The sequence below is a fragment of the Pleurodeles waltl genome, chromosome 11 (genome assembly GCF_031143425.1).
Source record: "Pleurodeles waltl isolate 20211129_DDA chromosome 11, aPleWal1.hap1.20221129, whole genome shotgun sequence".
NCBI lineage: Eukaryota > Metazoa > Chordata > Amphibia > Caudata > Salamandridae > Pleurodeles > Pleurodeles waltl.
Genome location: NC_090450.1, coordinates 581,672,229 through 581,699,491, shown reverse-complemented (window position 1 = coordinate 581,699,491; position 27,263 = coordinate 581,672,229). Strand labels below are relative to the sequence as shown.

The 27,263-nt window shown below is 45.8% G+C and overlaps 1 protein-coding gene across 2 annotated transcripts in view; it reads right to left on the bottom strand.

Annotated features, from left to right (window-relative positions):
* Window positions 1-534: 534 nt before the first annotated feature.
* Window positions 535-27,263, bottom strand: part of GPAT4 (glycerol-3-phosphate acyltransferase 4) — a 166,585-nt gene continuing 139,856 nt past the window's right edge. For both annotated transcript variants that reach the window (XM_069214077.1, XM_069214076.1), the window contains one exon: window positions 535-1,812. In XM_069214077.1, the coding sequence (XP_069070178.1) occupies window positions 1,704-1,812 (109 nt within the window). In that variant the 3' untranslated portion in view covers window positions 535-1,703. The remainder of the gene's footprint in view (window positions 1,813-27,263) is intronic.

Genomic DNA, 27,263 nt, shown 5'->3' with positions numbered 1-27,263 from the left:
CTAATCTGACATTCTTTGAAAGCCATGGCCTGATTCATCCAAGGTTCCCAGATATATACTTCAACTTGTCATTGTGTTGTATGGTCAGTGGTGTTCTTCCCAATCTTTCTTTGATCCATTTTCACATCTCATACAGCTAGAGCGCCACACTGTGCCCCAATATGGCTTAGAGGCTTTTAGCAGAGTAAGATTCTAATATTTAGATCTTTAAATTGGAACACTTGGCAGTATTCACCTGTGAGACCAGAATGAGAAATAGTGTGAGGTGCAGAAAGTAGGGACTTTAAGGTTAGGTTGAAGAATTTTGGATGACAACTTGATATAAATGAGTCCTCGTAGTAGCTACGTCAAGGCCAAGTGCTCGCATGTAGGTTTTAAAGTTTGTATGTTAGATATAACAAGCAGATAAAATGCTTTAAGCTTAGAATAGTACGTTCTAGTATGTAATCCCATATCAAGCTACTAATTCTTTGGTTTGCAGCCAGTATACAAATATTTGACCTTACACAAACACAGAGGCGGGGCAACGCCAAAGATAGTTAACATTTGCATTTATTATGTGTTCCCTTACATTATAAAATTGAACACAGACCATGCAGAAGACACGCAGAATTGGAGAGAGGGGGCAACTCGTGGGTGGTTGTGCGTTTAATTTCCTAAGTCTGTAACATGTCCCCTTATGATGCTTCTTTGCTGTAAAAGTAACAAGGCTCCACAGGAGGGTGCACTCCACACATGGCAAATGTTCCTCATCCGCTTTTCTGAGAATAGAATAAATCTTACCGAGTGCCACCCAATTAAAGCTGTAATCCCTGAAAGGCATGATCCTACCCTGCTCTGCAGCTGCAGGCAGTATGTGCATAGACAGCGTTCCAGACTCCCAGCAGAGGCAGTGATGCACACAGAACCTAGCCCCACTGTGTGCACATTCTGGGACTCACACCAGATTGTGGCTCACTCCACAGGAAGCTGTGTAAATACAGCTTTGACCTAATCCATTTTCAGCTACATCTAAGCAAGCTGAGTGTACTAAAGCTCCAGCCCAAATTATACAAGACAGTCAGTGTGCACAATACCAAGGCCCAAAATCACAAGCAATGTGTAAACAAGATGACCCAATCCCCTAATGTCAGTGTATACACACAGCTCCATTCTCTGTCCTCAAGATTACCATTTGAAGAGCTCATGTGATACTTACCAAAAGCTCAGTTGCACACAGAACTCCAGCATCACCTCACAAAGCTCAGGTCCTTTCCCCACATAGAGATTTGTGCACATTTAGCTTAGGTCTTTCTCCACAAACAGCTTAGTGTACACAAAGTTCCAGTCTTTCTCCACAAGATATTTCAAGTACATACACTGCTCCAGGCTTTCTATGCATATATCTAGGTCTACAGAGAGCAGGTGTTACTCCACAAGAGTTGTCCATGTATAGGGAGTTCCAAACAGCCTCCCTAAAGCACTGTAAATGAATGGCAGCATCCTGCCCTTGCAGTCCCCGTACCAGCACTGGGGACATGGCATGTATGATCCAGCAAAGGGCTTTATTGTGGCAAGAATTGATACAGGTGGACTCCCCAGAGCAGTTTCTGCAACTCAGAAGGGGGCAGTGACTGATATCAGAGAACTCGCTCTCCATCAGGCGGTACTACTGGGGGCTTCCTGTAGGCTGGGTAGAGGCAGGGCATCAGTGTTTCCCTGAATCAGGAACGGCTGCGGTCTTCGTGGCTTCCAGTGATCATTTTGCTATAGAGTTTCTGCTGCTCCTCCTTGAAAACCTCCTTCACTTTTTCCCTCTTCAGACCTCCATCCCTAAAAGAGAAGCAGGAATGGGTTAGAGGCTTGAACCAAGGTTCCACTTAATATGGGCCATAAAGATAACCTCCCAACCCCAATAGTATTCCTACTGAGACGCCTCCTGAAGTGCAGCTTCAGGATTTCTACTTGCATGCAAACCCAGGCTTCCTCAGAACACGCAATCCCCAAATAATAGTAGCATTATCCTTTACTCCGTGGTTGCTGTAAAGAGCATGTGAATTGAGCTATTAAACTGTTCTGCAATACCCCTTGCTAATTCAATGCTGGAACACACAAAACTCCGGCAGTGAACCTCAATCCTGATCTGCAGTACATGTGTGCTGAACAGGGCTCCCCCACCTATCTCCCAAAGTGCAGTTCCATCATGACACATTGAACCTACATTTCACCAGTGCTAGGAATATCACATCCCACAAAGGATTTTGAGAATAGGGTCCATGGAATTAGGTTAGATCTGTACATTTCTATTGGCCGCTGGGGCAAAAATCTATGGCTCTTCACAGCCGATTAAACTGTCCTCTCAAACATTTTGTGGACCCAGGTGTGTTATATTTAGAAGGAACAGTTACATATCTTTAACAGTGGTTCACCCTCTTGGGAATCTATGTTGTATGTATAAACACTGAAACATCTTACAAAGAGAAAACATTTAAGAAACATGTTTATCAAAAAGGCATGCTTTTATGTTTTTACTTCGAAACTCGCACAGTTAAACATTAAAAAGAAAACTCAGAGAGGCTACACATTTTTTTCCCTCCAGGGATGAAAACAGGTTACCTTCTGTAACACTCTTTCCAGTGGATACCCTAACAGCATATTCCTTACATTTAGTATAGCTCCAGAAACCACGGCGAGTCTGGCGGTCTCAAAACCGCCAGACTCGTAATGAGGACCTATGTCTGAGTCTAGGAAAGTGCCTCTTTTTGTCATGGTTACTTTCCATTTTTTGTCTGGTATCTGAAGTGATTTCAACTGAAAGTGCGCTGGGTTCCTGCTAGCCAGGTCCCCAGTGCCAGATCTCTTACCCTAAATTGTAAATTTGTTTCTCTCAAATGGCACTATCTTTAGAACCATCTAAGTCCCTAGTAAATGGCACACCTGGTACCTAGCACCTGGGGTATTAAAGAGGGTCCCTGAGGGCTGCAGCACGAATTGTGCCACCTGAAGGGACTCCTCACCAAGCAACAAGCCAGGCTGCATGTCTTGGTGCAGACAAAAGTGAAAATAGACGTGTCAAACATCCTTGTCTGCCATGTCCCCTAACACTGCATGCAAAATATGTAAATCAACCCTACAGGAGGCCTGACAGCCCTAAAGCAAGGTGCATTATATTAAACATGAGGACATATCAGCAAGAGCAGATATGCTACTGCTGTGTCTAGGGCCCAATAAGCACCTGGACAGGTGGGAAATATTGTATGCAAAAGATGGGTGTCTACCCTTCAGGTCAGTTCCATTCCTAAGAGGAGCTGCATGATGTGGACACAATATTTCAGAATCTGCCATCTTGGTGTTGGCAGATTTAGGAACTCTGGGACAGGGTTATGTATACTTCCCACAAGAAGTGGTCATATAGGGGGTGTAGGGACTCCAAGGGTAAGTAGCCCATTTGCTACTACTCCTCACTCTCCGAAATGCCCCTAAATTCAATATTATGGGGAGTCCCTGTAATCAGATAATGACTACCTAAAAAGCCAAAGGACCCTGAAAAGAGCTGTGAAAGCAGAAGAGGAGAAAAGAAGCAGCTGACCTGGTACCAACCCCGCCAGCCTGTCTGTATCCCTTGTCGAAACCTGCACCTAAGTCGACTTGTCCAGCAGCTGTCTCCAGAAACCCGGGAGGACTGTCTGCCTTTGAAAAAGACTCAAGACCTCCTGTAAACAGCAGACCTATTCTCCAGTAAACTCCAAAGAAATTATTTTGAAGCCTCTGGAACTGCCAAAACCAGACAAGAAAACAAGATACTTACCTGTAACTACAGTTATCCAGTATTGGTATCTTTCATAAATTCACATGCTTGAATCATCCCCGTCGTCGAAGTGGGAGTCCCACGGTACATAAAATAGCAATAATTAACAAATAATTTCATTTTTGCCATAGGCTATAATGGAGCCAGCAATTGCTCACACAGCCTATCCATGTCCTTTTGTGAAAGGACCCAAACCTGCCTGCTGTCCAATCAGGCACCAGCACCCTCTAGAACCTTCTCCAGAGAAGCTCCCTTCCTCAGATTTTCCAGCATGAGAGTGAAAAATTATAACCTGAGAGGAAATGCGAGCATCAAAGGGGAGGAGGGTGGGTCGCATGTGAATTTATGAAAGATACCAATACTGGATAACTGTAGTTACAGGTAACTTGTTTTCTTATCCAGTATTGGATCTTTCATAAATTCACATGCTTGAATCTGAATAGACAGCAGTATGGTTGATAAACATTGTATCCAACGTGGATGGAGGGTGCGAGCATGAAGACCTTCTATCTCCAATATAAATAGTTAACTCCTACATTTCTCATCGTGAGCTTCGAAGGAATATAGATATTTTTAAGTACATGTACACATATACTGAAATTCATGCTGTAAATGCCGATATAAATATATATATGGAAAATGTCACTTACCCAGTGTACATCTGTTCGTGGCATTAGTCGCTGCAGATTCACATGCTGTGCACATCCCGCCATCTGGTGTTGGGCTCGGAGTGTTACAAGTTGTTTTTCTTCGAAGAAGTCTTTTTTCGAGTCACGAGACCGAGGGACTCCTCCCATTTCGACTCCATTGCGCATGGGCGTCGACTCCATCTTAGATTGTTTTCCCCGCAGAGGGTGAGGTAGGAGTTGTGTATGCTAGTAATAGTGCCCATGCAATGGAGTGAATACGTATGTACATAATAAAGTTTAAAGTAATATATTTATAAATTTACAAATGTTCAAGATCAACTTCTAAACGGCTACAGGCTCCCGGGGAGGCGGGTGGGCGCATGTGAATCTGCAGCGACTAATGCCACGAACAGATGTACACTGGGTAAGTGACATTTTCCGTTCGATGGCATGTGTAGCTGCAGATACACATGCTGTGCATAGACTAGTAAGCAGTTATCTCCCCAAAAGCGGTGGTTCAGCCTGTAGGAGTTGAAGTTGTTTGAAATAATGTTCGTAGTACAGCTTGACCTACTGTGGCTTGTTGTGCCGTTAACACATCTACACAGTAGTGTTTGGTAAATGTATGAGGCGTAGACCATGTTGCTGCCTTACATATTTCGTTCATTGGAATATTTCCTAGAAAGGCCATGGTAGCACCTTTCTTTCTGGTTGAGTGTGCCTTTGGTGTAATAGGCAGCTCTCTCTTTGCTTTAAGATAGCAGGTTTGAATACACTTAACTATCCATCTAGCAATGCCTTGTTTAGAAATTGGATTCCCTGTATGAGGTTTTTGGAAAGCAATAAATAGTTGTTTTGTTTTTCGAATTAGTTTTGTTCTGTCAATGTAGTACATTAGTGCTCTTTTGATGTCTAATGTATGCGCAGTGCTCTTTCAGCTACAGAATCTGGCTGTGGGAAGAACACTGGTAATTCTACCGTTTGATTCAAGTGGAACGGTGAGATCACTTTTGGTAAAAATTTTGAATTTGTCTGTAGAACTACTTTATGCTTGTGTATTTGAATAAATGGTTCTTGTATGGTAAATGCTTGATTTTCCCTCACTCTTCTTAGAGATGTGATGGCAATCAAAAATGCAACTTTCCATGTTAAATATTGCATTTCACAAGAGTGCATGGGCTCAAAAAGTGGACCCATGAGTCGTGTTAAGACAATGTTGAGGTTCCATGAAGGAACTGGTGGTGTTCGTGGTGGTATAATTCTCTTTAGGCCTTCCATAAATGCTTTTATGACTGGTATCCTAAATAATGAAGTTGAGTGTGTAATTTGCAGGTAGGCTGAAATTGCGGTCAGATGTATCTTTATTGAAGAGAAAGCTAGCTTTGACTTTTGCAATTGTAGTAAGTATCCTACTATATCTTTGGCAGATGAGTGTAATGGTTGAATTTGATTATTATGGCAGCAATAAACAAATCTTTTCCACTTATTTGCATAGCAGTGTCTAGTGGTAGGTTTCCTAGCTTGTCTTATGACCTCCATACATTCTTGTGTGAGGTCTAAGTGTCCGAATTCTAGGATTTCAGGAGCCAAATTGCTAGATTCAGCGATGCTGGATTTGGATGTCTGATCTGTTGTTTGTGTTGTGTTAACAGATCTGGTCTGTTTGGTAGTTTGACATGAGGTACTACTGAGAGGTCTAGTAGTGTTGTGTACCAAGGTTGTCTTGCCCATGTCGGTGCTATTAGTATGAGTTTGAGTTTGTTTTGACTCAATTTGTTTACTAGATATGGAAGGAGTGGGAGAGGGGGAAAAGCGTAAGCAAATATCTCTGACCAGCTCATCCATAACGCATTGCCCTGAGACTGATCTTGTGGGTACCTGGATGCGAAGTTTTGGCATTTTGAGTTTTCTTTTGTTGCAAATAGAACTATTTGTGGTGTTCCCCACATTTGGAAGTAAGTGTTAAGTATTGGGGGTGAATCTCCCATTCGTGGATCTGTTGGTGATCCCGAGAGAGATTGTCTGCTAACTGGTTCTGAATTCCTGGAATAAATTGTGCTATTAGGCGAATGTGGTTGTGAATCGCCCAATGCCATATTTTCTGTGTTAGGAGACACAACTGTGTCGAGTGTGTGCCTCCCTGTTTGTTTAGGTAATACATTGTTGTCATGTTGTCTGTTTTGACAAGAATGTGTTTGTGTCTTATTATGGGTTGAAATGCTTTGAGCGCTAGAAATACCGCTAACAGTTCTAAGTGATTTATGTGAAATTGTTTTTGCTGTATGTCCCATTGTCCTTGGATGCTGTGTTGATTGAGGTGTGCTCCCCACCCTATCATGGAAGCATCTGTTATTAAGTATTGTGGCACTGGGTCTTGGAAAGGGCGCCCTTGGTTTAAATTTATACTGTTCCACCATTGAAGCGAGATGCATGTTTGGCGGTCTATCAACACCAGATCTAGAAGCTGACCCTGTGCTTGTGACCATTGTGATGCTAGGCACTGTTGTAAGGGCCGCATGTGCAACCTTGCGTTTGGGACAATGGCTATGCATGAAGCCATCATGCTTAGTAGTTTCATCACCAGTTTGACTTGTATCTTTTGATTTGGATACATGGTCTGTATCACATTGTGAAATGTGTGAACTCTTTGTGGACTTGTAGTGGCAATCCCTTTTGCTGTGTTGATTGTTGCTCCTAAGTATTGCTGTGTTTGACACGGCAGAAGGTGCGACACTGTGTAATTGATTGAGAAACCTAGTTTGTGGAGGATTTCTATGACATATTTTGTGTGTTGTGAACACCGTCTTAGCGTGTTGGTTTTGATTAACCAATCGTCTAGGTACGGGAACACATGTATTTGCTGCCTTCTGATATGTGCAGCTACTACTGCTAGGCAGTTTGTAAAAACTCTTGGTGCAGTTGTTATTCCGAATGGCAACACTTTGAATTGGTAATGTATCCCTTGGAATACAAACCTTAGGTACTTTCTGTGTGAAGGATGTATTGGTATATGGAAATATGCATCCTTTAGGTCTAGTGTTGTCATGTAGTCTTGTTGTTTGAGCAGTGGGATTACGTCTTGTAATGTAACCATGTGAAAGTGATCTGATTTGATGTAGGCATTTAATGTTCTGAGATCTAGTATAGGTCTCAGACTCTTGTCTTTTTGTGTATCAGAAAGTACAGGGAGTAAACTCCTGTGTTTATTTGTTGTTTTGGTACTAACTCTATTGCTTCTTTTTGTAGCAATGCCTGAACTTCTAGTCCTAGAAGATCTATATGTTGTTTTGACATATTGTGTGTTTTCGGTGGGACGTTTGGAGGGAATTTGAGAAATTCTATGCATTAACCATGCTGGATAATTGCTAAGACCCAAGTGTCTGTTGTTATTTCCTCCCAATGTTTGTAAAACTTGGTTAGTCTCCCCCCCACAGGTGTTATGTGTTGGGGATTTGTGACATTGAAGTCACTGCTTGTTTGGAGGAGTTTTGGGACTTTGGAACTTTCCTCTATTCCTTTGAAATTGTCCCCCTCTATATTGTCCCCGAAAACTTCCCCGCTGATACTGGCTCTGGTAAGTGGGCTTTGTTTGTGAGGTTGTGGCTTCTGTGGTTTGCCCTCAAAATTGTGTCTTTCGAAATGTGCCTCTGCTCTGTGGGGAGTAGAGTGCGCCCATGGCTTTGGCCGTGTCAGTGTCTAAGTTTTTCGATCGCAGTGTCCACCTCCAGCCCAAACAACTGCTGTCCGTTGAATGGCATATTCAGCACAGCTTGCTGTATCTCTGGTTTAAATCCTGATGTACGCAGCCATGCATGTCTCCTTATTGTTACAGCTGTGTTGACAGTTCTAGCAGCTGTGTCTGCAGCATCCATTGCTGACCGTATCTGATTATTGGAGATACCCTGTCCTTCTACTACTTGCTGTGCTCTTTTTTGGAACTCCTTGGGTAAATGTTCAATAAGGTGTTGCATCTCATCCCAATGGGCCCTATCATATCTGGCTAGCAAAGCTTGCGAATTTGCAATACGCCACTGGTTTGCTGCCTGTGCCGCCACCCTTTTGCCTGCAGCATCGAATTTTCGACTTTCTTTATCTGGAGGTGGTGCATCTCCTGAAGTATGAGAGTTGGCTCTTTTGCGCGCTGCTCCCACTACAACAGAGTCTGGTGTTAGCTGTTGTGTAATGTACACTGGGTCTGTTGGTGGCGGTTTATATTTTTTATCTACTCTTGGAGTAATGGCTCTCCCTTTAACAGGCTCCTCAAACACTTGTTTGGAGTGTTTTAGCATTCCGGGTAGCATAGGAAGACTCTGATATTGGCTGTGTGTGGACAACAGTGTATTAAAAAGAAAGTCGTCTTCAATGGGCTCTGAATGAAGGCTGACATTATGAAATGCAGCTGCTCTTGACACCACCTGTGCGTAGCCTGTACTATCCTCTGGTGGCGATGGTTTAACTGGATAGCATTCTGGACTATTATCTGACACTGGTGCGTCATAAAGGTCCCATGCGTCAGGGTCATCTTGACTCATTCCTGTATGAGTTGGGGATTGCATCATTGGTGGAGTGGCTACCGGTGATGGTTTCGGAGAGTGATGTGGGGATGGTGGCGGTGTTACTTGTTTAGCCACCTTTGCGTGTGGCTGTTTTTCTTTGTCTTGGAAGGCAAGCTTGCGTTTCATTTTGACTGGAGGAAGAGTGCTGATCTTCCCTGTATCTTTTTGAATAAAGAGCCGTCTTTGTGTGTGATCTGGCTCTATTGCCTGTAATTCCTGTCCAAATCTATGTGTCTTCATTTGTGTGGACAGTCCTTGTTCCTCAGTGTAGGAACTTGTTTTCGGTTCCGAGGCCGGATATTTCGGTACCGAAACCTTTTCTGCTGCTTTTTTCGGCTCCGACGAAACCTTTTTTACTTTCGGCGTCGTGCTCTCTCAGTGCCGACCCATTTCGGTGCCGAATCTTCTCTGAGCCACTATCTCGGGCCCGAGATTGCTGTGTGCCGGTATCTCGACCGGAGTCGGATGACTTCGACACCAGCTCGCCCTTTTTCAGTGCCGATGAACGGTCACCTACTTTTCGGGTTAAGCCATGGCCTGTTGGCAGTGGCGTCCCCTGGGCTTTAGCGCTTTTCTCGTGAGTTCTTGGTTTCGACGTCTTACTCACGGTTTTCGGCGTTTCTTGTGGATCGATCTCCTCAGAGTCCGACTCCTGGGTGGAGAAGGTTTCTTCCTCCTCCCCGAAACGCTCTTGTCCTGTCGGCGCCGACGCCATTTGCAGTCTTCTTGCTCTTCGGTCCCTGAGTGTCTTCCTGGACCGAAACTCTCGACAGGCCTCACAAGTATCCTCCTTGTGTTCTGGTGACAAACACAAGTTATAGACCAGATGTTGATCTGTATATGGATACTTGTTATGGCATTTTGGACAGAAGCGGAATGGGGTCCGTTCCATCAGCCTTGAAGAGACACGTGGCTGGGCCGACCAGGCCCCGACGGGGATGGAAGAAAACCCCGAAGGGCCACCGGAGCTCTTCTTAATTCGGTGTCGATCTGTTGTAACTAACCCGATACCGAACGCAAACAATACCGACGATTTTTACGAGATTCTAACTAACTTTCCGACCCAAAACACGGAGCGAAAAGGAACACGTCCGAACCCGATGGCGGAAAAAAAACAATCTAAGATGGAGTCGACGCCCATGCGCAATGGAGTCGAAATGGGAGGAGTCCCTCGGTCTCGTGACTCGAAAAAAGACTTCTTCGAAGAAAAACAACTTGTAACACTCCGAGCCCAACACCAGATGGCGGGATGTGCACAGCATGTGTATCTGCAGCTACTCGTGCCATCGAACATATATATATAAATGAATACATACACATTACATATGCATATGGAAGCATAATAGAAAACATGGTTATTTGCATTTCAAACCATTTGTCTATAACTAGGAAAGGTCTCACCTTAATGAAAGAGATGGCGTAGAACAGCTTGTCCTACTAGAGAGTCGGTTCTTTGTGATGACTCCAAATAGTGCTGCGTAAAGGAGTGCGTAGTTTTCCATGTCGCAGCCTGGCATATTTTATCAAGGGCAATACCTTGAAACAAAGCAGCCGATGTGGAGACTGCTCTTGTTGAGTGGGCTCTCGGGCGCCTAGTCAACGGTCTTCCTGCCTTGGTGTGACAAAACTGGATTGTCGAAGAAATCCATCGGGCTGTAGTGGCCTTGGTTACTCCTGTTCCCTGTCGTCCAAGGGAATAAGATACTAGGAGTTGGTCTGATTTTCTGATGTGTTTGGTACTTTGAAGATAAAATTTTAGGCATCGTTTGATGTCCAAAGAGTGGAGAGTATTCTCTGCGATCGTAATAGGGTTTGGAAAAAAAGTTCGTAGAATAACAGGTTCATTGAGGTGGAACGAAGATGGAACCTTGGGGATGTATTTGGGATTGGTTCGGAGCATAACGAAGTCTTCAGAGAAAACTAAGAAGGGTTCCTTAGTAGTGAACACCTGTATATCACTGACTCGCCTGGTAGAGGTGAGAGCGAGCAAGGTTGCCACTTTCCAAGTGATGTACTTGAGCTCCGCCCTATTAATGGGCTCAAAAGGAGCTTTCATGAACTGGGAAAGGACAATATTAAGATGCCACTCTGGCGGAGGTAATCGCACCGGAGGAAAAGTGCGGAAAAGCACTTTCATAAACTGTTTGGCGACTCTGGATGAGCCGATAGATGGCATGTCAGCCGATCGCCTGTAAGAGGCTATAGCTGCTAGGTGAATCTTGACTGATGCATGGGAAAGACCAGCTTTGGAGAGAGAGAGAGCAGGTAAGAAATAATTTGCTCAGGGTTAATTTGAAATGGGTGAAAATATTCTGAGCACCAAACACAGAATCTCTTCCACTTGAGTTTGTATGTCTTGTTCGTGCTCTCTGCTCGTGCCTTAGATAATATAAGTCTACATTCATGATCAATGTTCATATCGTGAAACTCTCTGTACTCAGAAGCCAAGCATGCAATTGTAGTGAAGTTGGGTCGGGATGTAGGATGAGACCCTGATTCTTCGTTAGAAGATTGTGGTTGCAAGGCAGGCGGACTGGATTGGCTACTGACCGGAGTAGGAGCTCCGTGTACCAGTACTGCCTGGGCCACTTGGGGGCTATAAGAATGATCCTGCAGCATTCGGCCTTCATTTTCCTGAGGAGCCTGGGAATCAGTTGAATGGGGAGAAAAGCATATGCAAAGATCCCGGACCATCTCATCAAAAGAGCATTTCCCCACAACCCCGGGAGTGGGTATCGACTGGCATAAAACTGGCATTTGGCGTTCAGATTGGTGGCAAACAAGTCTAGGATCGGCCGACCCCATCGTTGGAAAATGCCCTCGAGTAGGTTCTGGTTGAGTTCCCACTCGTGGCAGTTGTCGTCCGTCCTGCGGAGAGAGTCCGCTAGAGCGTTGTTGACCCCAGCCAGGTGCTCCGCCCTGAGGCAGACGTTGTTCAGTGTGAGCCAGTTCCAAAGAGACTGAGCTTCTCTTGAGAGGGAGAGGGATCTTGTTCCTCCCCGCTTGTTGATGTAAAACATACTTGTTGTGTTGTCCGTTCTGACTAACACTGATGATCCTGCGATGCGTGGCAGAAAAGCTTTGAGCGTGAGATGAATCGCTTTCAGCTCTAACAGATTTATGTGCATCTGTTTTTGGAGCTCGGACCATCTGCCTTGAATGCGCATGTCCTGTAAGTGGCCTCCCCATCCTTCCAAGGAGGGGTCCGTGGTGATGACAAAGTCGGTTATTGGTGCTAGAAAAGTAAGACCTTGGGAGAGGTGGTTGGTGTGAGACCACCATTCTAACGCCTGCCAAATTTTGGGTGTGATAGTTATTAAGTCGTCGAAGGATCCTTGCGACTGGGTCCATTGAAGTTGCAGTTCTTCTTGCAGCGGCCTCATCTTGAGTCTTGCTAGCCGTACTAGGACTATGGCTGAGGAAATCATGCCCAGGAGCGATTTGAACAGTCATACTGAAACAAACTCTTTTGCGTAGATTCTGACAGCTAAGTGGGTCAGCTTCTGCTGCCTTGCTAGAGTGAGATATGCCTTGTTTTGGATAGTGTCTAATTCTGCTCCTAGGAAAACTCTCCTGCATGAGGGAAGCACGACTGACTTCTGTAGGTTCACTGTTAGACCCAAACTGTGGAATAGTTTTAGGCAGGCGTTTGTCGCTTTGGAAGCTAGTAGAGATGACGAAGCTTTTATGAGCCAGTCGTCCAGGTATGGGAACACCTGGAAACCCTTGCTTCTGAGGAAGGCTGCGACCGGGGCAAGGCATTTCGTGAAGATTCTTGGAGCTGATCTGAGACCAAATGGTAGGACTCTGAACTGATAATTGACACCGGCTACTGTAAAGCGGAGATATTTGCGATGTTTTTGGTGTATTGGTATGTGGAAGTAGGCGTTCTGGAGATCTAGAGTTGTCATAAAATCTCCAGGATTCAGGAGGTGCAAGATATCGGACAGTGTGATCATCCGGAAAGATTGCTTCCGAAGGAACTTGTTGAGTTTCCTGAGGTCTAGTATAGGACGCCACTCCCCTGACTACTTCCTTATGAGGAAAAAACGAGAGTAGAATCCGAGACCCCGTTGTTGCACAGGAACTGCCTCTATAGCTCCTTTGGCAAGAAGGTTGAATACTTCCCCTTGAAGCAGAGGAAGATGGAGAGATCTGCCTGATGTTGGTGGATGAAGCGGTGGCTTTTGTGTGAATTCCAGGGTATGACCTCTTGTCACTATATCCAGCACCCATCTGTCTGATGTTATTTTCTTCCACTCTTGGATGAAGTTGGAAATATTTGCTCCTATTTGCTGATGTTGTGGGCATTGGGGGAGCATAGCCGGTGCCTGTAGAAGATCATTGTTTTCTGGGTTGATCCCTGGATTGCGAACCCTGTCTTCGTTTACCTCCTTGTCTGGTATAGGAAGCAGTCGATGATTGCCTGTACTGTTGGTGGTATGAAGGCCTGTACTGGGATTGCTGGTATTGCCTGTGGAAGGAACCTTGAAATGAGGTGAAACCTCTTCCTCTAGCACCCCGATAGGACTGTTTCCGATACTGCAGGGTACCCAGGGACTTGGCAGTGTCAGTGTCGGTCTTGATGGCTTGGAGCGCGTCATCTACATGTTTGCCAAATAGAGATTCGCCATCATAGGGCATGTCTATGATTCGGGACTGCACTTCTGGCCTAAAAGATGTGGCCTTGAGCCAACCTTGCAGTCGTAAGACCGCGGCACCCGCTAGTTGACAAAAACCAGTAGAGGCTATGTCAAGAGCGCAGTCGATAATTTCTTCTGACGTACGCTCGCCCTCTTGGAGGATCTTCCGTGCCTCTGCTTGTTTACTTTCAGGGATGAGGTCCAGGAAAGGTTGCATGTCGGACCACATTTGGCGGTCATATCGACCTAGAATTGCCAAAGAATTTGCTGCCCTGACAGTGATTGCCGACATGGAGGAGAATCTTTTGCCTATATTGTCCAATCTCCGTCCTTCCTTGTCTGGAGGAGTAGAGATAGGCGTCAATGGATTTTTGGAGCGCCTTTGAGCAGCCTGTGAGATCACTGGGTCAGGCTTTGGATGGCCAGTAAGGCATGCCGGAGAATCTTGGGTTGCCTTGTATTTCTTGTCCAGTTTTTGCAGAACTGGAGGAACCGTAGCCGGGTTTCGCATAATCTTTGTACCTTCGCTCCATATGAAATCAATAATCGGAATGGACCGTACCGACTTCCGTGATTGCTCCTTAAAATCATGTAGGAAACATTCCGACTGGGAGACAGATGTTGGAAGGTGGAAACATACAGCGGCTCTGTCCATAAGATTATGGAAACCACCTATGTCCTCGGGTGGAGAATCAGAGGGGCGAGGAGGTGGTGGAGAAGGAGTGGGGGCCAAGTAATCATACCATTCCTCTGTAGGATGTTGTGGAAATTTCTCCTTCCTCTTCTTCCTCTTCCCCTGAAGTGGAACCTTCGTCTCTAGGGGGTGCAGCTAACACCGAGTGGGATGTCAATCTTGGAGTAGCTGGAGGAGGAGGGACATTGACTGGTGTCACCAGAGAAACTGGCGCTGGTGGCTGATGTTCTGCTGCCAGTGGGAACCTTCTCCTATAATCCTGTAGCATAGATTGTAAATCCTGGATTAAGGAGGAAGGCATCTGTACAGAATCTCTATGTTGAGGCTCTCGTGGTTGGTAATATTGTTCCTGATGAGTAGTATGGTTGGTATTGGTCATACTCATCCTCGTCATCCTCATCTTGGTACTTGACATGGAGCTGCGAGTGGCTGTGTGCATCTCCGAATGGACCTTAGTCAGATTCCACCAAGTCAAGAAGAGGACTGGGTACTAAAGTAGACACTTTGTTTGGAGATGTGTCTATTGGATAAATGTCCGGTGTGGGTAGAGATGTGATCCTGACCATGGCTCGGAGATCTGGAGACCTGGAAGAGGCAGGAGTGGCCTCTATCTGTCTAATAGGCACCAGTGCTGTTGATGGCGTGAAAGTTGATGTAGCCGTGGACGGTACAGATTTTTCCATCTATGATGGTCTCGTCGACGATGGTTTCGCCAACGATGGTCTCGTCGACTAGGACTTCTTTGATGGTGTCTCCGTCGATGGCGAAACCGCCGATGACAATGGCGTCGCTGACGTCATAGTTGACGGGGCAGTCGTCGACGGTGTTATAAACGACGATGTTTTTGTCGTCGATGGTATACTCGTCGACAGGGGCTTGATTGAGGGGATAGGATCCCTTACCGTCGATGTTAAATTAGTCGACGGTCTCGTCGACGATGTAGTGGAAACGGTAGTTGTTGGTACCGTCGTCACGGTCGTCGACGGTGTTGTCGTCTATCTGATTTTTAGAGCCACTTTTCCAGAAGTAGAAGGCTCTGAAGAAGGAGAGAGACGGTAGGACTCCTCCTTCTGAAGAGGAGAGGAAGGCTCAGAGGAGACTGAAGTCTGTAAGCCCTTCCCATGATGTGATTTCTGCCTCTTCCTGGATTTTTTTGTGTGGCCCAGGTCCTCAGATTTGGACCTTTTGTGTGTCCTCTCTGACCCACTCTCCTCATCTGAAGTACAGGATTTAGCCTGTAACCATGTCAGGAGACTGCCCTCAAGGTCTCTGATGGTCTTTGTGGAGAAGGTGCGACATATCTTGCAGTCCTTAACCTGGTGTTGTGGGTAGAAACAATACAAGCAGTCTTTATGTGGGTCATCCACATGGAGCCTTTTCTTTCCACAGGTCTTGCAAGGGAGGAAAAGGCCTTTTCTAGAAGAATCTGACATATTTTCAACTCTTTTGAGAGAAAAAGTTCTGAAGTAGAAGAAAAAAACTGAGCAGAGCTCAGGGAGACTCCCTTCACATGATGTGCGGTAGAAAATCTGAGGAAGGAAGCTTCTCTGGAGAAGGTTCTAGAGGGTGCTGGTGCCTGATTGGACAGCAGGCAGGTTTGGGTCCTTTCACAAAAGGACATGGAGAGGCTATGTGAGCAATTGCTGGCTCCATTTTAGCCTATGGGAAAAAAATAATTATTTGTTAATTATTGCTATTTTATGTACCGTGGGACTCCCACTTCGACGACGGGGATGATTCAAGCATGTGAATTTATGAAAGATCCAATACTGGATAACTGAAGTCACCACTGCAACCGCCATCTCTGACCAGAGTTGAAGTTGACCACCACTGTTTACAAGATTCCCAAGCCCTTCAGAGTCCAAGCCCATCGTGGTTTCATCCCTACTGGACAACCCGATGATGCCTGCAGCCCGCCTCTACTGCGACTGCTCCTGCAAGGACATCCTGAACACCTGAAGACACTTCTGCACCTGTTGCCCCTGAGCCGTGGAGAAGAGTACCAAAGGAACTTCATGAGGCCTGAGCCCTGCTGTTCGTTCGACCTGCTTGGCTTCCTAGCCAGAGCCTGCAGCCTCTTTTCACAGTGACCCATCTCCATTGAAACGCACTGGGCACCTGACACTATTTTGCCCCCGTGTTGGTGGTGGTGTACTGTTGATGCTGCTTTGGACCTTGCTCAATACTCATCTTAGCTCCTGGAGATTGGTCTTGTAAGCCACTGTACTCTGTTTGCAGAACTTGTTCTTCCTCCAATAGGAGGACATTGCAGACCTCAGAATTTACACTGTGTCCAGTTTTGAAAGTGAAAAGACTTTATACTTAAAAACATACTTACCTGATTGAGTTTTCTCTAATGCGTAAACATATATAAAGATCCTTGCTATTTTTATAAATTGATGTGCATCTCCTTTTTGAGTCGTATGTCTCATTTACTGACCATTGTGTGCATTTGTGGATGTCCTGCACTCCTCTGTGTTAAGCCTAAGGCTGCTCAAGCACACTACCTCCCAAAAGAGGACTTTGAGATTACACAGTAAGCCATGGTCTACTCATTGGGGAACCCCTGGATTCTTTACACGGTGTATCTAGTCACTGACATACCCCATAACGAGCCTGCTTACTACACTGAGGAAGTGTACAAACCACTGGCCTCCTGCAACTCCATGTATAAATGGTCAAAGTGGGGGAAAGGAATGCACCACCTCTTCTCATCTCCAAAAAACAGCTGACTATGATCAGAGTCTGAACCAGAAAGTTGTTGGAGCACAGGGTGCAGGTTCGTAGCAAAGGCATGGTTGTGTTAGAACCTACTTGGAATTAGTTCACTGATACGACTTTGGGGACACACCTCAGTCAGGGTCAAGACGACTTTGGCTCAGAGTCAAAGTACAACTGGGGCGGAATCCTCCCCTGGTGCCGTCTGAGCAGGAGTCTATGTAAAAGAGATCAAAGTGAATTTTGGATCTGGAGTGAAAGTGTGCTTTGGTGTCAGCTTGGAACCAGGGACAGAACCTGAGAGGCAGAACCCGAGGGGCAGACCACGCTGAAGGAAGACCAGCGAGCAGTGAGTAGACTGGAGGCTTGTATGAATCGTCGGTGCCTGCAAGTATGCCAAAGGGGGCCAGAAGGGTGCCAAAGATGTGCAATATGGCCTCTTTAGGTAGATGGACTTTTTAGTTAGACTTCAATTTGTTGCATTATCCAAGTGGTCCCGGAAACTTGGATGCAGAATAAATTCGTCAGTAGGAGACCGAAAACCACATCGAGAGGCACCCTGACATCTTTAAGACTTCTCAGGCAGAGAGTGGTGGAACTAGGACTAATCCCGTTTAGCCTTCTTGTGCTTCCACTTTTACTAACCGGAAGACTTGGACCATGAAGACATAGCGTAGGAAAGACCCCAAGAGCAGGAACTGGTCCAAGCCCGTAACTTCAAACAGGATTCCCATGTCTTCTTTGGGCGTTCAGGGACATAAAGCTTTGCTTCATGATCCCAAATCACCTTTGGGTTCTTAAAGGCTCTTTCCTCCCAGGACTCAGTTGTGCCCTGAATGCAGACACTAGAAGCACCCCCCAGAGGTGGGGTTGAGGAGGTGGGGGTGAAGGGAGGGGGTGGGGGGGTTGTTGGTTCACAGACATCTGTTTGCAATAGTCCCTACAAAGCCTCAACCCTGTAGTTTTCAGAGGGGAGAGAATTCCCTCACACACAAGTAAAAACAATATTTTGAGTAAATGTGTTGTCAACTGACGAGGAAATAGTTGGCAACCAGCCCTGAATCTGTGCATGAATGTGCAGAAAACACAGATGTCGACATGCAGGAGTGGCACTTCTATGCGGCGCCATCGTCCATTCTAGGGAAGAACAAAGTCAATGCCAAGACGCACAGCACCATCTACTTGCACGCATGAGCTATACTGTTAAAAATCCAGTCTGGCCCCAGGGTATATTCTAAAGGAAAGGATCTGCAGATAGAAGTATCCACCAAAAATCTACTAGCAATTATAGGTTCCTTACAGCACCATATGAAATTGTTGATTACAAACTGGAATAGTCAAGTAAATTAGAGGGCTATTATGAGTGGTATGGCCTGAAACTTGTTGTGGGAGAACTGACATTTGCACTGTGGCTACTTTGCCTCTCCAGGAGAAATGACTCATGAGCCATCTCTGCCTTGCTTCAGTTAATTCAATAGTGGGGGTAATTAAGCACAAACATTTGGGTGGTGGAAGGAGCTGTTGTACTGAGGTAAAGTCATTACTTTGCCGGGTCAGGTAACTGGCAAAAGTATTCAGTTTTCTTTTTCTGTCAGTGAGTGCATTGAGTAACATTGCCCCGGATTTGGTGTCGCTTATTTTGATGTTGGACACTGTCTGATAGCTAGTTAATTTTTGCAGCAATGCTGAGTATGGAGGATGGGGTGTGGGAATCAGTAGTTTTTTGCCTCTGCAGACCTGAACGCTATCAGCAGGATCTCTGAATTCTGCCTCCGCAGTCACAGACCTAGTCCTTTCGAGGTAAGGTTTGCTATGACCTCTACTGCAACCCTCAAGCCTCAAAAGGAGAGATTATTGGGGAAACTGCTGTATGGGTAGTGCAAGGCCTTCTTTCTTTGAAGCACTCTACTTCAGAGTCTGTCTTGTCTCCAAAGAGACAGGCACCATCAAATGGCATGTATGACGAAAAGGGACTGTTGGACATTGCTGGAGAACCTGTTGATTGTATCCATGCGTGGTATGGAAGTCAATACTGTCCAGACCCTATCTAATGATTTACTTTGCCACGTCTTGATCACCCTGATCTATCTGTCTGGTAGAGATTGGATCAAAGGTAGTATGGGACTGGGGGCTAGAAGATGCTCACCTTGTCCCACAGTGCATGTGTAGAAAATCCATCTTTCCTGTACGATCACCATGGATTTTTTTATTTTTGCTAGGCAGTAGTAATGTGCCTGTGCTCCCCCTTCAAACATGGTCAAATTGGTGTACATATTTAACTCACCTGTAAGTCCCTAGTATATGGCACAAAACGTAACCAGGGCATGTAAGTTAAATGCCATTAGTGGACTGCAGCACCTATTGAATCATTTGCTACTCTATGTAAAACATGGCTTTATGCCGACCACTGTAGCCAGACTATAGCAGTGTAAAATGAAAATGTTACTTGCCCTGTAAGCATCTCTTTGTGGCATCAAGTGCTGTAGATTCACATCCTTTGCATAATTCTGCCATCTAGTGTTGGGTCCGGATGTGTGAAAGTTTTCTTCAAATACGTTTGAGTCATGAAGTGGAGTGGCTACTCCTCTTGGTGATAATGTGCATGGACATTGACTCCACTGTTAGATTGTTTCCCATAGGCAGGTGAGAATGGAGTGTAAAATAAGTGTAAGGAAAGTTGTCCATGTGTATGTAAAGTAAACTGCAACAGTCACAGGTGTCCAGGGAGGAGGGTGGGCGCATATGAATCTACAGCACTACATGTCATGAACAGATGCTTACAGGGCAAGTAACATTTTTTGTTCGAGGCATGTGTGGCTGTAGATTTACATGCTTGGCAGACTGTAAGGCAGTCCTCCTCAGAAGCAAAGACTAGCATTTGGGTGCTGCAGTTGACTGAAAAAGTGTATGTAGCAATGCCTGACCTACATTAGCTTGCTAGTGTGCTAAACCATCCACACAATAATGTTTAGTGAAAGTGTGTGGTGTAGACCAAGTAGCCGCTTTGCATTTATCCACTATTGGAATGTTTCCTAGGAGAGCCATGGATGCTTCTTTCTTCCTAACAGTGTGTAGCATAGCACATGTGGATACACCTAACTACCAATCTAGCAATACATGATTTTGATATAGGATTTCCGTTATGAGGTGGTGAAAAAACAAATAGTTGCTAGAGTTTCTAAAGGTTTTAGCTCTATCAATGTAGAACATAAAGGCTCTTTTGACACTAATGTGTGGGAAGCCATTACTGCAACTGATTAAGATGAAATTTACACACAACATTTGGTAAGAATTTAGGTTTGGTGCAGAGAACGACCCTATCTTTGTGCAGCTAGAAGAAAGGTTCTTCCAAAGTTAATGCCTGGAGCCCACTAATATGTCTCAGGGAGGTGATAGCAATTAAAAATACCACCTTTCAAGTAAGATATTGCAGGGGGCTCGAATGGAGGGCCCATGAGTCGTGTAAGAACAATATAAAGATTCCACAAAGGTTCAGGAGGAAGGCTTTAATGACTGGTATTTTGGATAAAGAAATGTGTTGCCTATACTGTAGATAAGCAGCTAGTACGGCGAGATGTAGCCTTATGGAGGTGAATGCTAGCCCAGATAGTTGCAAATGAAGCAGGTAACAGACAATGTTCTGTACAGTAGCACTGAAAACATTTAACCAACAAACCTATTCCATTCTGCTGTGTAGCATGCTCGCGTGGCAGGCCTGCATGCTTCTTCAGAATTACCAAACATTCTGGCAGTAGGTTGAGGTACCCAAATTCTATGGCCTAGGGAGCCAAAACACCAGGTTGAGAGCCTTGGGATCTGGGCACCCGATTTCTCCATGATTCTGAGTGAGAAGATCCAGCCTGTTGGGGAGCCTCTCGTAGGGTACTACAGAGAGGTCCAGTAGTGTTGTAAATCAGTGCAGTCGGGCCCACGAGAAAGCCACCAGTATTAGTGTGAGAGCTGTTTGTCTGAACTTTCGAACCAGAAATGGAAGAAGGAGAGAAAAGTGTAGGCTAATCTCCCTGACCAATTCATCCATAGTACATCGCCCTTCGATAGTGGGGGTGGAAACCTGGGTGCTTTGCGTTACCTGCATTTGCGAAGAGGTCTATTTGAAGGACCCCCCCAGCTGTGAAAGCATGGAACTTGGGGGTGGAGATCAAACTAATGGACACAGTGCTGCATCCTGCTGAGGTCTGCAAAATCGCTGTGTTTCTGGAATATTCCGATAACAGGTGAATGTTGTAAGTAGAGTCCATTTCCAAATTGTCTGAGATAGGAGGCATAATTGTGGAGAAGAAAATAAGTTACTCACCTGTAACTGCAGTTCTCCAGTGCAAGGAAGCATCCCTTTCTGTAGGACAACACTGAATAAATCTTATGTGAACTGTTTGATGATTCTGCAAGAGTAGAAAGAGAAAATGTGATGAACAGCTATATTTTGATATTGCTCTAAGCTGTACCTTAACTGACACATGTACCAACTGTGACTGAGCTAGTGAGAGGAGATAGGATAGGTATTTGCCAGATTACACTATCAGAGAATGCAGGTTTGATTTTCTGGCCCCACAGGCAGAAACGTTTCCATTAACGTTTACGTGTCTTTATCGTGGCTTCCTCCTTGACTTGGAGAATACACCTGCAGCCCAGGGGAATATTGAGATCTTTGAATTGATGGAATTTAAGGAGCTGTGCGCATAAGAGGAGCGAAGTCAGGTCAGGATGAAGGGCTTGACTTTAGTTTATCGTCAAAGGTTTACAGAATGTTGGTAGGTGAATGTGGTTGTAGTCCGATAGAGGGAGAAGCTCAGCGAACCAATGTTGCGCTAGCAACCTGAAGGCTATCAGGACAAGACAACACTGCTTTGCTTTCTTCTTGGTGAGAATCTTTGGTATTAAATGTACTGGGGAAAAAAAGATAAGTATAGATCCTGGACCACCTGTCGAAAGACATTCTTTCAAGATAATGGATGTGGATACCAACTTGCATAGAACTGGCATTTGCAGGTTTTGTTTGTTACAAAGGGATGTAAAGCCGGGTTGTCACAGAAGAAGATCATCACATTTAGAACCGAATTATCAAATTCCCCTGCTTGGAGGCTGTTTCCAGTTTTGTTTAGCATGTCTTATGAGATTTCTAGTCCGGGAATGTGTTCGGCGCCGAGGAGTTATCCTGTGTGTCATTAGCCAACTCCAGATTTCTTTGTCTTCCTTGGACAACGCTAAAGATCTTGTGCCTCTTTGTTTATTCACGTACTGCATGCTGGTAGTACTCTCCTTGCGAACTAACACCGAAGACTCTGCTACATTGGCAGGAAAGTTTGGAGACTGAACAGATGGCTTTGAGATCTAGGTAAGTGATATGTATGCTCTTCTGGAGCTGAGACCACTTTCCTCGAATTAGAGGTTCTGTAGATGACTGCCCCAGCTTTCCAGTCAAGCATTTGTAATCTGAGGCTACCAAACTAAAGCATCCATCATACTTATGTGAAAATTCACCAGGCCCTCAAATGATTTGTTTGATTGAATCTATTGTTCTTGTAGCTGCTCCTGTAAGGCATTCATTTTCAAGCGTACAAGAGGGATCCTATAGATCGCGGAGGGGTTGATGCCCAAAAGCTAAACAACCAGTATCTTATATGATGGAGAAGTTGATTATCTGATAATTCACAAGGATACTTCGCTTGTGAAGCAACTTTAGGCAAGCCGCTGTGGCCTTGAAATGCCGTTGGTGCTTTTACCAAGGAGCAGTCGAAGTTGAGGAAAACCTTCCTGAAAAAGCTGATCTGATGCCAAATGGAAAAACTCTGATAATTTGGTGCAAATGCAAAAGGTATACATCCTGTGCCGAAGGAGACCACACAAAAGGATTGTTTCCAGAAATACTTGTTAATTTCTGGAGGTGTATGATGGATGTACACTCCTCTGTTTTCTGGTTTATGAGGCAAAACGAAGAATAGAAGCCTATTCCTTGCTGAGAATGTGGGCCTTTCTCTATAGAACCTTGGGACCGTAAAGCTTGCCGTTCCTTCCGAAGGAGATGATGAGGTTTTGGTGGAGTAGTGGTCAGAATCTGGGTGAATTGTAATATATCTGTATGCAACGAGATCCAGGGCTTATTTGTCCGATGCTACTTTCTGCCATAGATGACAACATTTTTGGAACTTTTCTTCTCACTGGATGGTGTAATCAGCACCAGAACATTGTCACTGTAGGTAAGCTAGCCTAAGGGCTACTGAGAGGGTTGCTAAGTCAGATACTTATCAAAGGATAAATGTCTTTCTTGGGTCCCTCTAAAGATTGTTTCTTTCAAAGTTGTAATGCCCCAAAAGATCGTGCATGGTCAAGAGTCAGCCCTGACTGCTTGCATGGAGTCGTCAACAGGCTTGGCAAACAGAGCGTCCGCATGGTACTATAAAATAATAGATATATATGACTCTGCCAGTTGTGGGAATCCTATTGAAGCTTTATCTACAGCACAATCTATGCTGACATCTCAGCATCCTACAGCAGCTTTTTTTTTTTTTTTTTTTTTTTTAATTGAAATCTTCGGCTAACATTTTATTTATGTGGCCATGTCTGACTACATCTGGTGGCTATACCTGCGAACTGTCAGCCCGTGGTCTGGACCTAGATGAGAACATGTACTAGCTGTTTAGGCAGGAATATGAATGACAGGGTTTTTTAGGATTATAATTCCTCCTGGATATATCAGCAATTGGAATAGGTTTTACAGCTTTCCTATTTAAAATCATAAAAAATAAAAAATAAACTATTTTCTTGTTTGCTGCAGGAAGCTGGAAGTGTTTGGTCACTCGCTCAAAAAGTGTACAGAAACCACCAAAATTAATCTGGTGGGGGAATCCACCATTTGCGGGTGTAATATGCTGTTAAGCTCTAGTAGTAGAACTACATGGGCTCTGCAGTTGGAGGTGGAGTGGTGTAATTGCTCCATACATTGCCCTTCAATATATGGACTGTTGAAGACACGCTCATATTGGTACTTTAATGCTTGACATTAAATTATCCTGGATTATGTGTGTCTTGTTCTTGTTGACAATTACATGTTTTTGTCTTAATTTATATTGTGATCGAGTTTGACGAGGTAGAGGTAAACGACTAGGTTGACGAAGACCATGTTTGTTGTTGACAAGGCCTTCGCTGCAGACAAGGCTGTTGTTGAGGATGCGGTCATCGACAAGGCCGTTGTCGGCAAAGCATACAGAGATGAGGCCACCGTAGACTAGGTCATTGTAGACAAGGCAGTTGTAGTAGACAACCTTCAGAACAGACTGTCGCAGACGAACATCATAGGTGAGGCTGTCATAGAAGACCGTCACAGATGAGGCTGTCATAGAAGACCGTCACAGATGAGGCCGTCATAGAAGACCGTCACAGATGAGGCCGTCATAGAAGACCGTCACAGATGAGGCCGTCATAGAAGACCGTCACAGATGAGGCCGTCATAGAAGACCGTCACAGATGAGGCCGTCATAGAAGACAGTCACAGATGAGGCCGTCATAGAAGACAGTCACAGATGAGGCCGTCATAGAAGACCGTCACAGAGGAGGCCGTCATAGAAGACCGTCACAGAGGAGGCCGTCATAGAAGACCGTCACAGAGGAGGCAGTCATAGAAGACCGTCACAGAGGAGGCCGTCATAGAAGACCGTCACAGAGGAGGCCGCCTGAGACAACCGTCACAGAGGAGGCCGCCTGAGACAACCGTCACAGAGGAGGCCGCCTGAGACAACCGTCACAGAGGAGGCCGCCTGAGACAACCGTCACAGAGGAGGCCGCCTGAGACAACCGTCACAGAGGAGGCCGCCTGAGACAACCGTCACAGAGGAGGCCGCCTGAGACAACCGTCACAGAGGAGGCCGCCTGAGACAACCGTCACAGAGGAGGCCGCCTGAGACAACCGTCACAGAGGAGGCCGCCCGAGACAACCGTCACAGATGAGGCCGCCCGAGACAACCGTCACAGATGAGGCCGCCCGAGACAACCGTCACAGATGAGGCCGCCCGAGACAACCGTCACAGATGAGGCCGCCCGAGACAACCGTCACAGATGAGGCCGCCCGAGACAACCGTCACAGATGAGGCCGCCCGAGACAACCGTCACAGATGAGGCCGCCCGAGACAACCGTCACAGATGAGGCCGCCCGAGACAACCGTCACAGATGAGGCCGCCTGAGACAACCGTCACAGATGAGGCCGCCTGAGACAACCGTCACAGATGAGGCCGCCTGAGACAACCGTCACAGATGAGGCCGCCTGAGACAACCGTCACAGATGAGGCCGCCTGAGACAACCGTCACAGATGAGGCCGTCGTCGACGACCACCACCACCACCACTCTAGGCGACTGAGGTCGACGACCACCACCACCACTCTAGGCGACTGTCGTCGACGACCACCACCACCACTCTAGGCGACTGTCGTCGACGACCACCACCACCACTCTAGGCGACTGTCGTCGACGACCACCACCACCACTCTAGGTGGCTGTCGTCGACGACCACCACCACCACTCTAGGCGACTGTCGTCGACGACCACCACCACCACTCTAGGCGACTGACGTCGACGACCACCACCACCACCACTCTAGGCGACTGACGTCGACGACCACCACCACCACTCTAGGCGACTGACGTCGACGACCACCACCACCACTCTAGGCGACTGACGTCGACGACGACCACCACCACCACTCTAGGCGACCGTCGTCGACGACCACCACCACTCTAGGCGACCGTCGTCGACGACCACCACCACTCTAGGCGACCGTCGTCGACGACCACCACCACTCTAGGCGACCGTCGTCGACGACGACCACCACCACTCTAGGCGACCGTCGTCGACGACCACCACCACCACTCTAGGCGACCGTCGTCGACGACCACCACCACTGTAGGCGACCGTCGTCGACGACCACCACCACTGTAGGCGACCGTCGTCGAGGACGGTCATAGATGAGGCCGTCGTAGATTACCATCGTAGACAAGGCCCTTCGTAGACACGGCCCTCCGTAGACGCGGCTATCATAGACGACGTAATAATAGTCTACATGGTCATCAACTAAGTCATCGTAATTCTAGTGAATGATGATTTTACTGATTTTTTTTTTTAGACAACCCACTGTATGGTTATGAGTATCTCTCTGATGTATTTTCAGAGTTGAAGATGGATTTGAGGGTCTTTTTAAATTTTTTCCCCGCTCTGTGAGAAGTGCCTTATGAAAACTCATGGTAAGTCTTTCTATGGCTTTTCTGCACACCTTCTGGGGAGCCTGGCGCAACGTCTCCCTCTGACCTCTCCTGTGAGGTGAAGGAATCCTCACTGTCCTCATATTAGTGACAGATTTAAGATTCTGTAATCCCAAAAATAGCTTCATCGCTCAGAACGTGAGAGTTTTTGAGGAAAAGGTTTGACATATTTATGTAGTCTTTTACTTTGTTTTCTGCTACTCTGACATATTAGTGACAGGGTTAGAGAAATGAAAAAGGAAATATAATCTTGGATGATCCAAAAAGAAGTAAAAGCTGAAGAACTGAGCAGAGCTCAGGGAGACTCCCTTCACACGAAGTGCAGTAGAATATCTGCGGGACTCAGCCTCTATTGGAAGTGTTCTAGTGGGTGCTGTTGCCTGATTGGTTATAGTTCAAGTTTGGTCCCCGTTTTTTTTTTGTTTTTTTTTTTTAAACAAAAGGACATGGATAGGCTATTAAACTGACATTTTCACTGCCATAATAGCCTATGATATATATACTGCTTTATTATGTTACCGTGGGATCCCCACTTCGACGAAGGAGAAGGATTCAAGCATGCAAATCTATGAAAGATCCCCCCCCCTTTAATTTGGTAGATTATACATAGCTGTCACATTGTCTATCAGACTAGGACATCCTTGCTTATCAGGTGAGGTAGAAATGCTTTCAATGCTAGGTGAACAGCTTAAAGCTCTGGGTAGTTGAAGTGGTGACTCGGGTGCTTGGTATTCCAGAGACCTTGTACTGTGAGATCCTGCAAGTGCACTGTGACAGTGAGGTGGGTTACAGGTTCGAGGAAAGGCCTCCCTCATACTAGGTTGTTGGTGTTCCACCACTGCTGAAAGTGATGAGTGCAGTGGTCCATCAACACTAGAGCTTCTAATCGACCCTATGTAGGTAATTGTCCCTTTTTGACATGATCACCCCCACTTTGTGCCTGGTGATTAATGCAAATTTGACTGAAA